At 38.4% G+C, this 13,501-nt stretch overlaps 1 protein-coding gene across 1 annotated transcript in view; it reads right to left on the bottom strand.

The window, feature by feature from the left end:
* Nucleotides 1–13,501, bottom strand: part of ADAMTSL1 (ADAMTS like 1) — a 468,435-nt gene that overhangs the window by 115,446 nt on the left and 339,488 nt on the right. Inside the window, 1 exon segment of the mRNA XM_072860932.1 lies at nt 11,388–11,545. Within this exon segment, the coding sequence (XP_072717033.1) occupies nt 11,388–11,545 (158 nt within the window).

The raw sequence follows: 13,501 nt of genomic DNA, 5'->3' as shown, positions 1-13,501 counted from the left end.
AAATTCTAATTTAGGATTTTTTTTTGTTTCTGAAATGAGGTCTATTTTTCATTCTTCTTTGTGGTCATGTCATTACTATAAGGCCATCCTTCTGCTTACTTTATTTTGGCTGCAAAAATGCTCCTTTCAGGTATTGATGTGGACTCTTGGCTGGAGCTAAGTGCATGTTCAGAAAACACTGTTTAGAGTCTACAAGTACTGCCAACTTTTAAGCCACCTAAGCTTCACTATGCTTCCAGTACTTTGTGTGCTGAATGGATTTTGCATATAAACAAGAGTATGTAGTGCAAGGAGTGCAATAAGAAAAGAGACCTTCACACTGCTAAAGCAGCACCATTTGCACCTGGCCCAGGAAAAAATCCTTCCTGTTTGATAGCTGTGCTGATTAATACAGTTATGGGGACTTCAAAATCTCTGCAAGGCAGCCCCTATCCTTACCTCTAAGCCTTTGATGAACAGCTGGCCAAGGAAGAACAATGCTGCTACTAAAAGCCTCTCCTAGTTGATTATTTGTCTTAGGACATAATGTATTGGAGTTGCTTGGGCATCTCTGCATCAGTGGCATGATGCTATCACAGAGAGAAAACTGCCAAATCACAACCAGAAAAGATGGACCCTTCTCCAAGTCAGTACTCCTGCTCTGAGGAGCAATCCTCCCTGTTCTTTTTTTCAGACAGCTTAAAATGTTTCAGCACTGCCTCCTTTTTCTTTTCCCACATTTTGAACAAGTTGCCCTGTTTTGGAAACACCATTTTTCAATCTGCCTTTCCTTTTCTCTCTTTCCAAACACCAGGAGACACCGTCAATGAGTAGACTGTGAAACAGAAGCAAAAATATGACAAATTGAGCTGAACAGTGTAATCTGGGTTGTTTGTTTTGTTTTCCCCTGTAGATGGACAGAAACATGAGTACAAATCAAAGTATATCTTGAAGAGAAGGAGGAAGGCAAAAATACTGCAGGATATGTTGATGGCTGTAAGAGATCTGGCCCACCGAGATTAAGGCTGCCCTTTTCTAATTAGAGTAAACAGTGACGTAAATTCCCAACAGGAAAAAAAAATACAGCTGTAGCAATACAGCTTCTTCAGCAAATGGGAGGCCTTTTGCACGGATTAATATCATTTGAGCCTGAGTGTCAGAAATAGGATATCTAATTTCTTGTGTGGGGATGGTGCATTAATCACACACTTCAGAAGGGTCTTTCTGGGCTCATGAAAGCCTCATGCACTCCTGGGAAAAATGTTCTATTGTGCTGGAAGCCATTCGGGGAGGTCTCTGATCTGAATGTACAGAAAAAGCATTCACTGGGGAGAATTCTGCTCTTAACTCTTTGTTTTTTAAGGATCATCAGCGATTCTTAAACTCAGAAGATCTACTCATAATTATGGTCGTCAGTGGATCATGAAGAACAGACCAAGAGCTCATACAGAGCCTACTATAAAAGGAAGGGGAGGAAAAAGAGTTCACATAAAAAAAAAAAGACAGAAGAGTTCCTCTCCCTGCAAACTATTCCTGTGTGTCTGCAGAATTATCTGTCTGTTTTGACACAAAGAAAAGACAGATGTACATCTTTTCCAGCCTAACATGGAAGTCACTCATACAGCCATGATAACAACATAGGTGGGAAAGAATTACAATGAGCCACAGCCATGAGTTAAAATTATACAAAACAAGCAAATGAAAGAAACAGGCATAGTATAATTTATTTTTTTAAGGAGTACTGTAAGCAGAAGAGGAACAATATAGGGTGATTCCACACAGCAAAAATTTCTTTTTGATTTTGTTTGACAGTTTGTTACAGCCAAGATCTTGATCCAGGAGAAAACATCAGTGGCTGATTGAGCCTTGCAAAACTCAAAGTGAGACTTGATAGCTAAATGCTTTAAGAAATGTCCTGGTTTTGCTGCACAGGGCCAACTTCCACACATTGAAATACTCAACTCTGGAGTATGGTGAAATTTTTTACCTTTGCAGTATTTGCAACACCCTGCTAGCTATGAGAAATGCCAGAGCTTCAAAAAGAGACAGTCAGTACTTGAGAATCTTTAGTTAGTCCTCTAACAGTGAGTTTTGCATCCTTAGGCCACTGAAGCAGAAAAAAAGGCAATTGTTCATTATGTTTGCAAATAAAATCCTATCTACATTTATTAATAGCAGACATCAGAAGTAGTCAGATCTTGCAAAGCACTCAGCCCTGCATTTGTGCATTGCAATTCCCTAGAGATCATCCTTGACTTCCTTTAGGTTTCCTGGGGAGTTTGGAGTATTCTGAACATCAGAGCAGCCCTCACCACTTTGTAAGACCCAAGAGGATATTACCAGTCTTATAAAGAGTTTGTTAAAATTAGAGCCCTCAGATTATCCACCAAAAATTAACTGTCTAGCCTATAGTCACTAGCAATAGAGATATCTTTTTTTCTGGTAGAAAGACCTTGAAAAAAATCATCGCTGGTACCCTGCTTTTTTAAATTGATTTTATACATGACTGTCTGCAATGGTGAAACAGAAGCACGAGCTGTTGCTTACGTGAAGTTTGGGATTGATAAAATGCAGTATTGATTTTGGGGATATCCATAGAAAGTTGAATGAAAACAACAGACCTCATAATTTGAATACAAAAGCAGCATAATCTTTTTGAATTATTCTGATCTGTCCTGTGACCAAGAGACTGCAATATCTGACTTCATGTTTGCATTGTGTTGTTTTTCCTATAATCCCCAAATTTGATTAGTTTGTATAAAAACAAACAAACAAGTAAAGTCCCCCAAAGCCCAACCCTTTCATGCTTGATTTTGGCAGCGTATGCCTGAACCATTTGTTTATGTTCACTGAAGAACACATGGCCTGGCCTGCAAAACTGCACTAAGTTTACTTGGGGTGTTGTTAAATTTAATCAACAGTTTATAACCAGCAGTGATAACCAAGGAATTATCAATGTTAATTGTAGGGTTAAATCATGAAAAGTGTATTCAATAAGATGTCCTCATTTTATGAAACGGTGTGTGTTGGGGGAGGAGGAAAGACACCATTTCTTTCATGTGCATGTGTGTGTGTGTCCCCAACCTGGGGACAGGGAAATGTAATTATTATTGCATCCCATCTTCTGTCTTACAAAATTTGATCTGGTATATTATGATCTAGCTCCATGTCACCATGCTTATTTAAAAAGTTCTAATGGATTTTTCCACATTATTATTACAAATGCTTTTTGCAAGTGCCAAATCCGAAATCATAGAGCTTGATTTATTAATGAAAAATTCAGTGTTGAAGTCTTCTAAGTCACATACAAAGAAACTGAGGATGAGGGTGTGGAGAACTATCCTCATGTGGCACATGTAATTTTGTGTTTTTCATGTCAGTAAAGCCAAAATTTTTGTATGAAGCTTTCCTTCCTCTACTTAGAGTGCTTTAATATTCCTGTTTGTATGTAGTAATACCTTACATTGAAAAAGAAGGAGGATGTGCAAGAGATGTTGCTGTTCATCATTTGTTCATGAAGCAGAAATACGAGCCAGACATTGTAATGGGAAAATAATTTTACAAGCTTGTTTAAAATGACATAAAAAGTACAAAAAATAGAGATCATCAGAAATGCTGAAGGCTTTCAAGCATACTGTCTAACACAGGACTACACCATGACTCCTTGCCTTTTAATTCCCTTGGAATGCTGAAGGGAGCTCTGCCTTTGAGGTCCAGGGAACATGTCTACTGTCCACTTCTGCATTCATGTCCTTTGATTGTGATAGTCCTGTGTTGGATCAGCTTGGTTTTGGGATCATCTTTATATGGAAGACAGCTCCCTCTGTTGCTTCTCAATTCAGCCAGAGAAATCACTGTGAAATTACATTATCACCAATTTACATGCTTTACAAAGCATCTCTGAATTGAACTTGCTCACCATGCCCCAATCTTGGATTAAGTTGTGTTCCTTTAGGTGATTAGGATGACTTTTAAAACGCCTTTAGTCTAAATCTCTCACAAATCCAAAACAGAAAGCTAGAAGGTTCAAATCTTTTCTCAAATTCCATTATTCTCCCCAAAGGAAGAACAAAATAGAAAATCAGTGCAAGGGACTGGCTAGGACAGCTGGCAGCAATGGAGCCTGCTGTATCAGCTATAACAGCTAAAATAATCTGTACAGAATCTACTATTATGTGCAACAAAAGCAGAAGCTTCTCAAATGAGAAGACCAAAGTTATTCCACAGAACCAACGACAACCCCAAATACACCAAAACCAGCCCTGCTGCATCTCTTGTGTGGATACTACCCATAACATCCCACTCATGTATGGAAAGACCATTTCACCACCACCAACATTCTCCCAGGGCAAGAGAATTCACCTTTGAGCAAGCCACCTTAATACCCACTGCAGAATATTTAACCTTAATTTAATCATGGCAATACCTAAGAAATTAATGTATAAAAATAGGATCCTATTGTGATAGATACTGTATAAAAATAAAATTAACAAAATAAAAAGGCAATGTTTGCCACAAAAAAAAAAAGGTTAAAATTATGAAAACTGAACAAGGTTGGCACCAAAGCTTCATAGTACTTAAAACTGACTGATTTCTGAAATAGGTAGACTTGGGGAATTTACACATGACACCGGAAAAAAGTTACAGAAAAAGGAAAAATTACAAAGAGCAATTTGTCATAGGAATAGAAAATAACGTCTATGATAGTAAGAAACTGTCTCTATTGCCTCAAATTAAAACCAGACAGTAGATTTCAGATCAGCAGCATTTTACAGAAGTATGTAAGATTAACAGTAACACATCTCCAGATCCAAACAGCATCCACCCAGTAGTTTCAAATCATGTACTCTTTGAAGAACACAGGAATGCAAATCACGTATGAACACGTTTAGCCTATTTTCATGAACAAGCTATTGTTTAAACCACAGGAAAATAAATAGAAAATTGTAACAACATTTTTTAGAAGGGGTTTCATGACTAATGCATGAAACCACAGACCAATAATCTCTACCTCTGTTATGGCATCAGTAGGTAGAATGAAAATAAAGAACTGAACTCAAAGATGATGCTTTGAGGTGGGTGATGCTTTCCGAGCATTGTGGTTTGCTTTGCCAAAGACACACAAGGGACACTGATAAAGGTACCTTAGGTACCAGTTTTCTTCTACATCCCTCACCAGAGGTCCTAGACAAAGTTCACATGAGTTAAGAAGATCTTCCCATGGACTGATGACTGGGTAACAGAGAACAGTCCTATAACCTGTTCTTGCAATGGACAAAGGACCTGTGGAATCCCTCAGTGATGTGTGCTAGGCTATGAGTTGTTAGCTGGACCCCCAGATGAACAGGATAAAGGGTTAACCATGAGCTGACCAAGTTTGACAATGAAAAAAATTATGAATGGTAGCTAAAAATGAAACTGTCTGTGAAAGCACTCGAAGCTTTGGCAGACTAAATTTAAGTTCAGTAAAAAAGAAATAATGCCTACAGGAGAAAACAATTAATTATATATGCTAATTATACATGAAAATGTCCTCCACATTAGCTACTACTATTCAGAATGGCAGTAGGGTTGTTATAGGCATTCCTCTGAAAATATTAACTCAGTATGCAGCAACAGTTAAAGAGATTAACCGAATATTACGGGGAGGAAGGAAAAATGAGAGAATGTTACACAGCCAAGTAGAATACCTTTGTGTTCTGATCATTATGTGTAGTTTATTCCTTCTCAACATACATATTTATATATCATATAATCAATCTATTTATATTAAATATTAAATAATTTTATTACATTTTATTAAACTACACATTTATTTATAGGAAATTTATATTTCCAAAATATACATGTATATATTTAAATACTAGTCACAAATTACATATTTATGTATATTATAAAAAATTATGAATATATAACCACAGTGGAACCAGAAAAAGGACAAAGAAGGGAATTAAGGATAGCATTTGTATGGACCACCTGTGATAAAAGTAAAGATTACATGGAGTAAGACACTAGGAAAGAGGCAAATGATTATGACAGAGGTCTCAAATACAGAAGTAATGGAGAAAAGGGGTAAACAGTAGTAATAATTTCTTGTTTCTCAGAGTGGGAAAACCTGAGAGAAGGAATCAGTGAAAATATTGCACCAAGGGTTTAAAAATGACACGTATTCCTTATTTTACACAGTGCATAGTTCATTGTGGAACTCATCCCATGAGCTAAATGTTGTCCAAAGGGCAAATATAGCACAAAAGGGCCTACAGAAATTCCTGAAGAATGGCTCATTTGAGACATGAAACACAATAGTCCAAATGCAACATGAGGGCCAAGAAGGAAGGTCTACAAGCAGAGGGTAACCTTGATCTGTTTCTTGCACTCTTTCTTTCAGTATCTGAAACCAGTTCCGCTCTGAAACAGAAACCTGAATGAAGCTGACTTTTTACTTGACCTAGTATGGCAGTTCCAATGTACTTATAGATGGAATATGTTGATTAGGAGAATGATCATGTTCTAAGAATTATTAATTGAAATAATTTATACTGAACAGAAAAAAAAAAAGGTAGATATGAAAGAGAATCTGTATATTGTTTTCAAAAAGACTGCTACATGGCTTTCCATAAATTTTATCACATTTGCCAAAATAGGAGAAAAAGGGTAGAATTTTTCTGAACTTGTCACAAGATCTAGTCAAGGCAAGTAAGACAAGTAATGATTAGGTGTCTTTTCAGGCTGGTCATTACTTGTGAGCTTGACCTAGAAATTATTACAATAATTGTATATTTTTTGGAAATCAGAATGGATGATTTTTATGACTATTGCTAAAAAATTACTGAATGCAAACATAGGTTGATAAAAGCCAGTGATACAGACCACATTACAGAATTGCTTCCAGCTAAATCCAATCTGCCCTCTACAGAAGTGACCTCAGGAAGATACATATCTCAAGAGGCAGTATTGTTTTATGATGAAGGGACTATATTACAACGGTCTCTTCTAGATTAAGCAAAGTGTTTCATTAATTTGACCTTGATAACACAAAACTTGACTCAGTCACAACTAAACTTTAACTCTTACTATTTCTATGTGCTCAGCCTTAACTCTATCTCACCTACTCCCAGGAGCACCATCCTAACCCCGATCTACCAGTGCTTCCAAGACTACATCCTTCACCACTTCCTGCCTGACCTGCAGCCTTCTCCCAAATACGAGGCACCATCTCCTCTGGAAACCTTTGCCAGCATCAGAACTGAATTACACAGAAGACCCTTACTGTCATCACCCCCAATCCTCATATGGTAATATCTCTAAAATCCAACAACAAGTTAGCCATAAACAGTAGGTCCTTGCTTCTAGAGCAGATTTGCATGTTTTGGCCTCTGCCTTAAAGTGAGTATTGAAGTAATTTCTTATTTCATTCCACAAGGTAAATCACTGTATGCTCCTCGTTCAAAAGTGATTATTTAATCCAGTCTTGGCCCTAGCCCGACAAAGCCCATCAACCTCTCTGCCAGCTGGCTGCCTGTACATGCATCATCTCCTGCATGCCCTTGCAAGTCCCAGGAAGTCTAGGCTAAACCCCAACCTTATTTTCTTTTGTTAACCTGGACTCTAATCAAATGCATTTCTCTCACCAGCAGTTTCTGCCAGTGCTAGATCACAACTGTGGTAAGAATTGTCTGGCTAGCTGTAGTGCTCTGCGCAACTCAGCATGCAGTTTTGAGCTTTATCTTATGACTTTTTGGACAATTGGTGGCCAAAATCCTAATCTCAGCAGGAACTCTACTCAAGGGAACCCAGTCCGCACCATTTCTAAATCAGCCAGCAGTACCCCGAGCCACCAGCACAAAAAAATAGCCAGGCATTCTCTTCTGGCAGCAGCCCTTAACCAAAGCCTGTCAGCCCTAGCACTACAAATGACAACGTCAATACAAATCCAATCCCAATACAAATACCTCTGACAGCCTCCAGACAAACATTCATCCGATCCAACACCATACATCCCTGATGCAAAGCTGTTGGTCCATGCAGGCCCTCTGAACAAACCTTCACCTTGATACCAGGGATTGAAAACCAACATAAACCTAGTCCAGTCTAGATCTAGGCTAACAGTGGTTTCTCCTCCAAACCAGCCCCAAGCCTGGACAACACCCTTTACTAGACCTTGTTTTAAACCCGCTGGTCTTTGCTGCTTCACACCTGAGGCACAGGGCTAGGGCCCCAGCTATGCGAAAACCACAGCCTGTAAAACAAATCCTAACAGGCTGTGCTTTGCCAGCCCTAACCCTTCCCCAGCAATTCCCACTGGCTGTTTCAGTAAACCTATAACTCAGGTGGTTCATAGTTGAGTGCTGATTGCTTTAAACAGTCAACCAGTGATGACTGTTAGCACTACAGTATGAGCTGTAGACCCCATCTGACAGTATTGACTCATCCTGCTCAAAGGAATGCAGATGTGTGACATGGAATAGTTACTCCAAGTTTCTCTATTTTGTGTCTGAAACAGACCATATCGACAGCAGAGACTTTTTAGCACAGACAGGTGAATATGTGACCTTGGCAACACAGCAGATCACTGTCAGCTCTGCCAATAAAGGACAAGTCCCCCATGTCATATTACTGCTCTGTTCTCTAGATCACAGTGTCAGCCAGAAAGGTTTCTAAGAGAAACTGACCTTCATTTCACCAGGATTTTATCAAACATGACACTATTTTCTTTTAGGAAAAAAGGCATTTCTATTCAGGTGAATAAGAATTTTGTATTAAAAACATCAAAACAGGGAAATCCTCAGAATTTAAGAACAAAATTCAAGTGGAATTTAAGTTTGCTGGCATCCTTTCCATGTCTTCTGCCTTTCAAACATTAAAAGTTTATAATGGAGATTTATAATTCTCAAACTATGAATATAAAAAATAAGAACATGAAAAATTCCAGTTCTCCCATTTTGTGACAACACCTTTATTTTCTAAGAGAGCTGTTTTACTGAATTATTTTTACCGTTTACATATCTTGTGAAAAAATTGCCAAGAGTTTAGTGCATGAGGAATGTACCACTGACTATTAGAAAGTCAAGAAATCTAGAAATTATACAATTCAGCTCCTACAGGAACAGCATGAAGTTTCTTCTTGCAATTTTAAAGCACTCCATGTCACCAATAAAGAAACTTAAATGTCAACTCCCACATTGAGTTTCTACTTCTGAATTATATCCAGGTGTCTAACTTGACCTCTCTGAATAAGAGCATTCAGGGTCAATTGAAAAGGACTCTAACAGTCATTCTGGAGACAATGATCCTAAAACTAGAGTTCTGCTACATCCACGAATTCATTTAGATCTGTTTGCATAAAAACTGCCGTGTCCCAGGTAAGTAAATCTCGGCACTCAAAGGGATACCACTTTGTAAGGAAAAATTGCTAGTATCACAGAGAAGCCTTTCATCTGATTTTTTAAAGAAAAGTACTTTACCTTCACAAGCTGAAGGCAAAATAATCATGGCTGTAGTAAGTATGGAAAGCAGTTGCCAAGTCTGACATAACTGAAAGGTATGCATGCATTCTGGTACTCCTGTATTAGCCTTATTTGTATGTACACTCCTATATCCAACAAAATCTAACAAATGAAATACTAGAAGCTAAAAAATTTTGTCAGAAAAATAATTAAATAATATAGAATAATATCCTGTTGCATGAAGTAATATCTAAAGTATCTTCTATATCTGTTTATTAAAAAACTAACTGTGATTCAAATGCAAGGAATTTTTAAGTGCCTGACCCAAGGCAAAATCTAATGCTAACCTTAGAAAAGATCCTACAACTGTGAACAAGGGTTTTGTTTGTGCATTTTTCTATAACCACTTAGGACAACAGATTTGTCAATTAACACCTACTGAGCCATGCTACTCTGACTTTCAAAAGGTATAAACACATAGGAGAACTATTAAAACAGTTTAATCTCAACTCAGCAGTGTGTATTCTGCCCATGCCTAGCCAGCTTTTACACTCATACTGGCCAGACAGTCGTCATACAAGTAGGGTACTGCCTTTGATTTAACCAGCGCTACTTACCTTGCTTTGATAGAGAAGGAAATACAAGCACCAAGGGATAAAGGTATTTTCCCTGTCTTAAAAGGTAACAGTGGAAATACCAGGAACACAATCCAACCTTCCTGTAAGCATTTCAGGGCCATTGGTCTGCAAGACCAGCTGTCCCCAACAGGTATGTTCTAACTAACCAGGCTGCCTTAAATCCATAGACAGCACAAATAATGCAAAATGAGCAATACTGTTCACACTGCACTGATGGTCATCATCTGGATATCATCTGTAATAGAGGTAAAAGTGTTTTAGACATTTTGCATTAAGGCATTTTCATTCTGACCTTCAAAGAGAAAGGAATGCATTCTTCAGCTCAGGCTTCTCCTTGTGAACCAGTCCTGATAATTTCAGCTTGCTTTCTGTGCTGCTAACATACCAAGATGAGTAGGGGACAGCCTACAGGGCTCTGCTACTTCCCAAGCTAACCCATTCCAGCCCAGCCCAGCCTAACCCAACCCAATCCTGTTCACTGTTCCAGTTCACTGTTCACTGTTCAAGCTTCTAGCTGCCATCAGCTCTAGGTTAAAGCAAATGTCATCTGCCTCTGGGGCACATGGTGAAAAATTTATATAGTCCTGGACATGATACTGGTTTTACAGTTTTACAGCTGAAATCCTCCAGGTTCCTTGGACCTACTGGAAAAGGATTTATTTTACTGTAATTCCCAAATGTTCATTTTTGTATGTGTGTTTTCCTACAGAATGTGTGCATTGCTTCCAGCAATGTGTTTTATATTACCTGGAAGAATAGAAATGTTCTAATGGGAGGAAACAATTTTATTCTTATTGCCAGTACAACACAAAGCAGAACTTCAAAATGACACCATGACTTCTCAAGCAAAGTCATCCCATTTATTTTGGAGCTTGGGGACCTCATTCTCCACTCCCTTACAGTCTTCTGTGCAATTACACTAGTATAAACCCCACAAATTACAGGCCAAAGACACACACTTTCTTTCTTTTTCTTGCCACAGGCGAAGCAAGCTGCATGTCTTTGATTTATACATACCTCAGCAGCACATACAGAAAGTAATCTGCCTTTTCTTGTGACGAGTTCATCTTTTCTCTTTAGGGCACACATTGGGTATGCCTTTCTTGGCATAAACTGAGTCTCTTTCCAGAGGAGTGTCCAATGAGGCTTTCATCAGATATTTAACTATAAAGGATTTCTTGTAGAGTTCAAGAACTAGCCTGGACTAGGCTTTGTGGTAAATGTCTACTGGAAAATTCAGATCTAGGAAAATCTCTCTCACCTTTGAATGCATCTTGTCTTACTTTATGTTGCTCTAAAGAGCTCAATGACCAATGACCCTCACCTTGATAGTGAAGTCTGCAGTGAGAGGCCCAGATATTCTTAATATCTCCTTGTCAGGAAACTTCTGGAAGTCAATGCTAGAATTGTCCACGAGGAAGGAGCCTGTGGAGCTGAGGCTGTTCTCACTCTTCACACCCTGGAGAGTTTTGGTTTCCAAATCTGACAAATACAAACAAATTAACAGGAAACTAGAACATTATAATTTGAAGTAAGAGTAAGTGAGAGCAGAAAAAGAAAACCAACACAAAACAGTGGTGGTGCAGATTTGCCTCCTAAATTAGTGATAATGCAACTTTTTTGTTCTTTTCCACAGTTTATTCAAATTTCCATACATTCCTTTTCTTTTTTCTCCTCCATCTGCTTTTTGGCTTTGTTCAACCCCTAGATTTCTAGCTCCGCATTCACTTGCTCACCCATAGGTCATGTTTTTACTCTCTTCCAGACATATTAATCCATTCCTAGTTAGGCATATTTGCTGTCGTTTAACTCACTCTCAGTAAGTCACGCTCCTATGTGGAGTATGACTCAGACCTTCCCCCATGAGTGCTGGCTTTGTTAAGTTGCTGTTCCCTCTTTCAGTTCAAAGGTGGGTCACTAACCACATGTTGCTGTGGTAGACAATTAACTGAAAGCAAGACATCCAGGAAAGAAAGATCAGTATGACAGCAATCCTGCCTCCTCTCCAGAAGTGGTCTGATCCATCCCAGTGGAGTACGAAGGGAAGGCAAGTGCTGAACCCTCCTGAGCTCTCCCTCTGGCTCTCTCTCCATTCACAGCTTCCAAAAAGTGGGCATTAATTCAGATACTGTTTGGTAGCAGTTACTTCTGATTGTTAAATCATAATAAACATATTAAATAATTTATTAATTGGAAATCAACAGTCAGAAAGTAGATCTGTTCCATCACCTAGCTAGCCTCCTCATAAATTCCAGATTATGCTTTACAACACATTCACCAGTAGACTGTTTGTTGTAGTTATTTCAAAGTGACAATGCGTTTCATCATGAAGGATTGCAAAGCTGTAATCCTTTCACATGTATTTGTGAAATTATGCACAAAATCTTCTCCCATACAGAGAGGCAGCTAAGGCAAAATCTGGATTAGATAGGGACATACTATTAATCTGTGCTGGAATCATATTTTCAGAGACAGTAAATGGGAGAGATGTTTTTAATAGCATGTAATAAGTTGTTAATTAGGGGGAAAAAAGATAATTGCAGTAATTAGACTGCTTTTCAAGATGGGTCATGGGAATTAATTTATGAAGGAAGTTGCTGAGGCAGTACACTAAGAGTTTGCTCTGTATTAATGAATTCCTTGGTTTTCAGTGAGACTAGTCACGTCCTTTGTGATGCACTCAGCCATATATTTATTTCTGGACAAGGCTGCATGCATCAGGGATAAAGACGGTTTTAAGACTTGTATATATATAATCGGCCTCCTGTTGACTTCTCCCCCAACCAAAGTTCACAGGGCAAAATACTCCCTCCCCCCCAACTGATTGTAGCTCATACACATATAAAATCCTTTGATGGGTGAACAGAAAGATTCATGGAGACATCTGAAACAAGAAAGAGGTGTATTTGGACTTATTTATGTTTACACGGAGCAGTTAATCTAAATCTCAACCAGGACTCAGGCAGACCTTGCTGATTCAAATCTTTTTCTCCTGAAATGTGATATGGCCTGAATGAAGACAACTTTAGATCAATCTCTCCTGCTAAAATCTCATTTCTCTCTAAGCTGTCTTATAGCTCAATTTCACTGAAAAAATAAAAGTATGAAATTTTTCTGCCTCAGAAGAGAACATCTATACTGGGAAAGAAGACAGGACAGAAATGAAGAGTGCAAATCATTTACTGGGAAAGTTATAACAACCATACTGGAGCAGCTCAGGAATACCCGAAGGGCCACTTAAAACTGAAGTACAGGCAGCATTTGAACTTTTAAGAAAAACATAATATATCTTCTCCTTAGTTTATAACCTGTAATTTTCTGGTCTTTATTCACAGCTCTAAATCTAAAGAACCATTAAAATGTTGTGGCATGCTCACTACTTTCTCAACACAAGCAGTGAGCTACAGAACAGGACTGATAAACCACCCCTTATTTTGC

This window comes from Ciconia boyciana, chromosome 4, assembly GCF_034638445.1.
Source record: "Ciconia boyciana chromosome 4, ASM3463844v1, whole genome shotgun sequence".
Lineage (NCBI taxonomy): Eukaryota > Metazoa > Chordata > Aves > Ciconiiformes > Ciconiidae > Ciconia > Ciconia boyciana.
The sequence above is the reverse complement of the archived record's forward strand: the minus strand, read 5'-3'. Positions and strand labels throughout refer to the sequence as shown.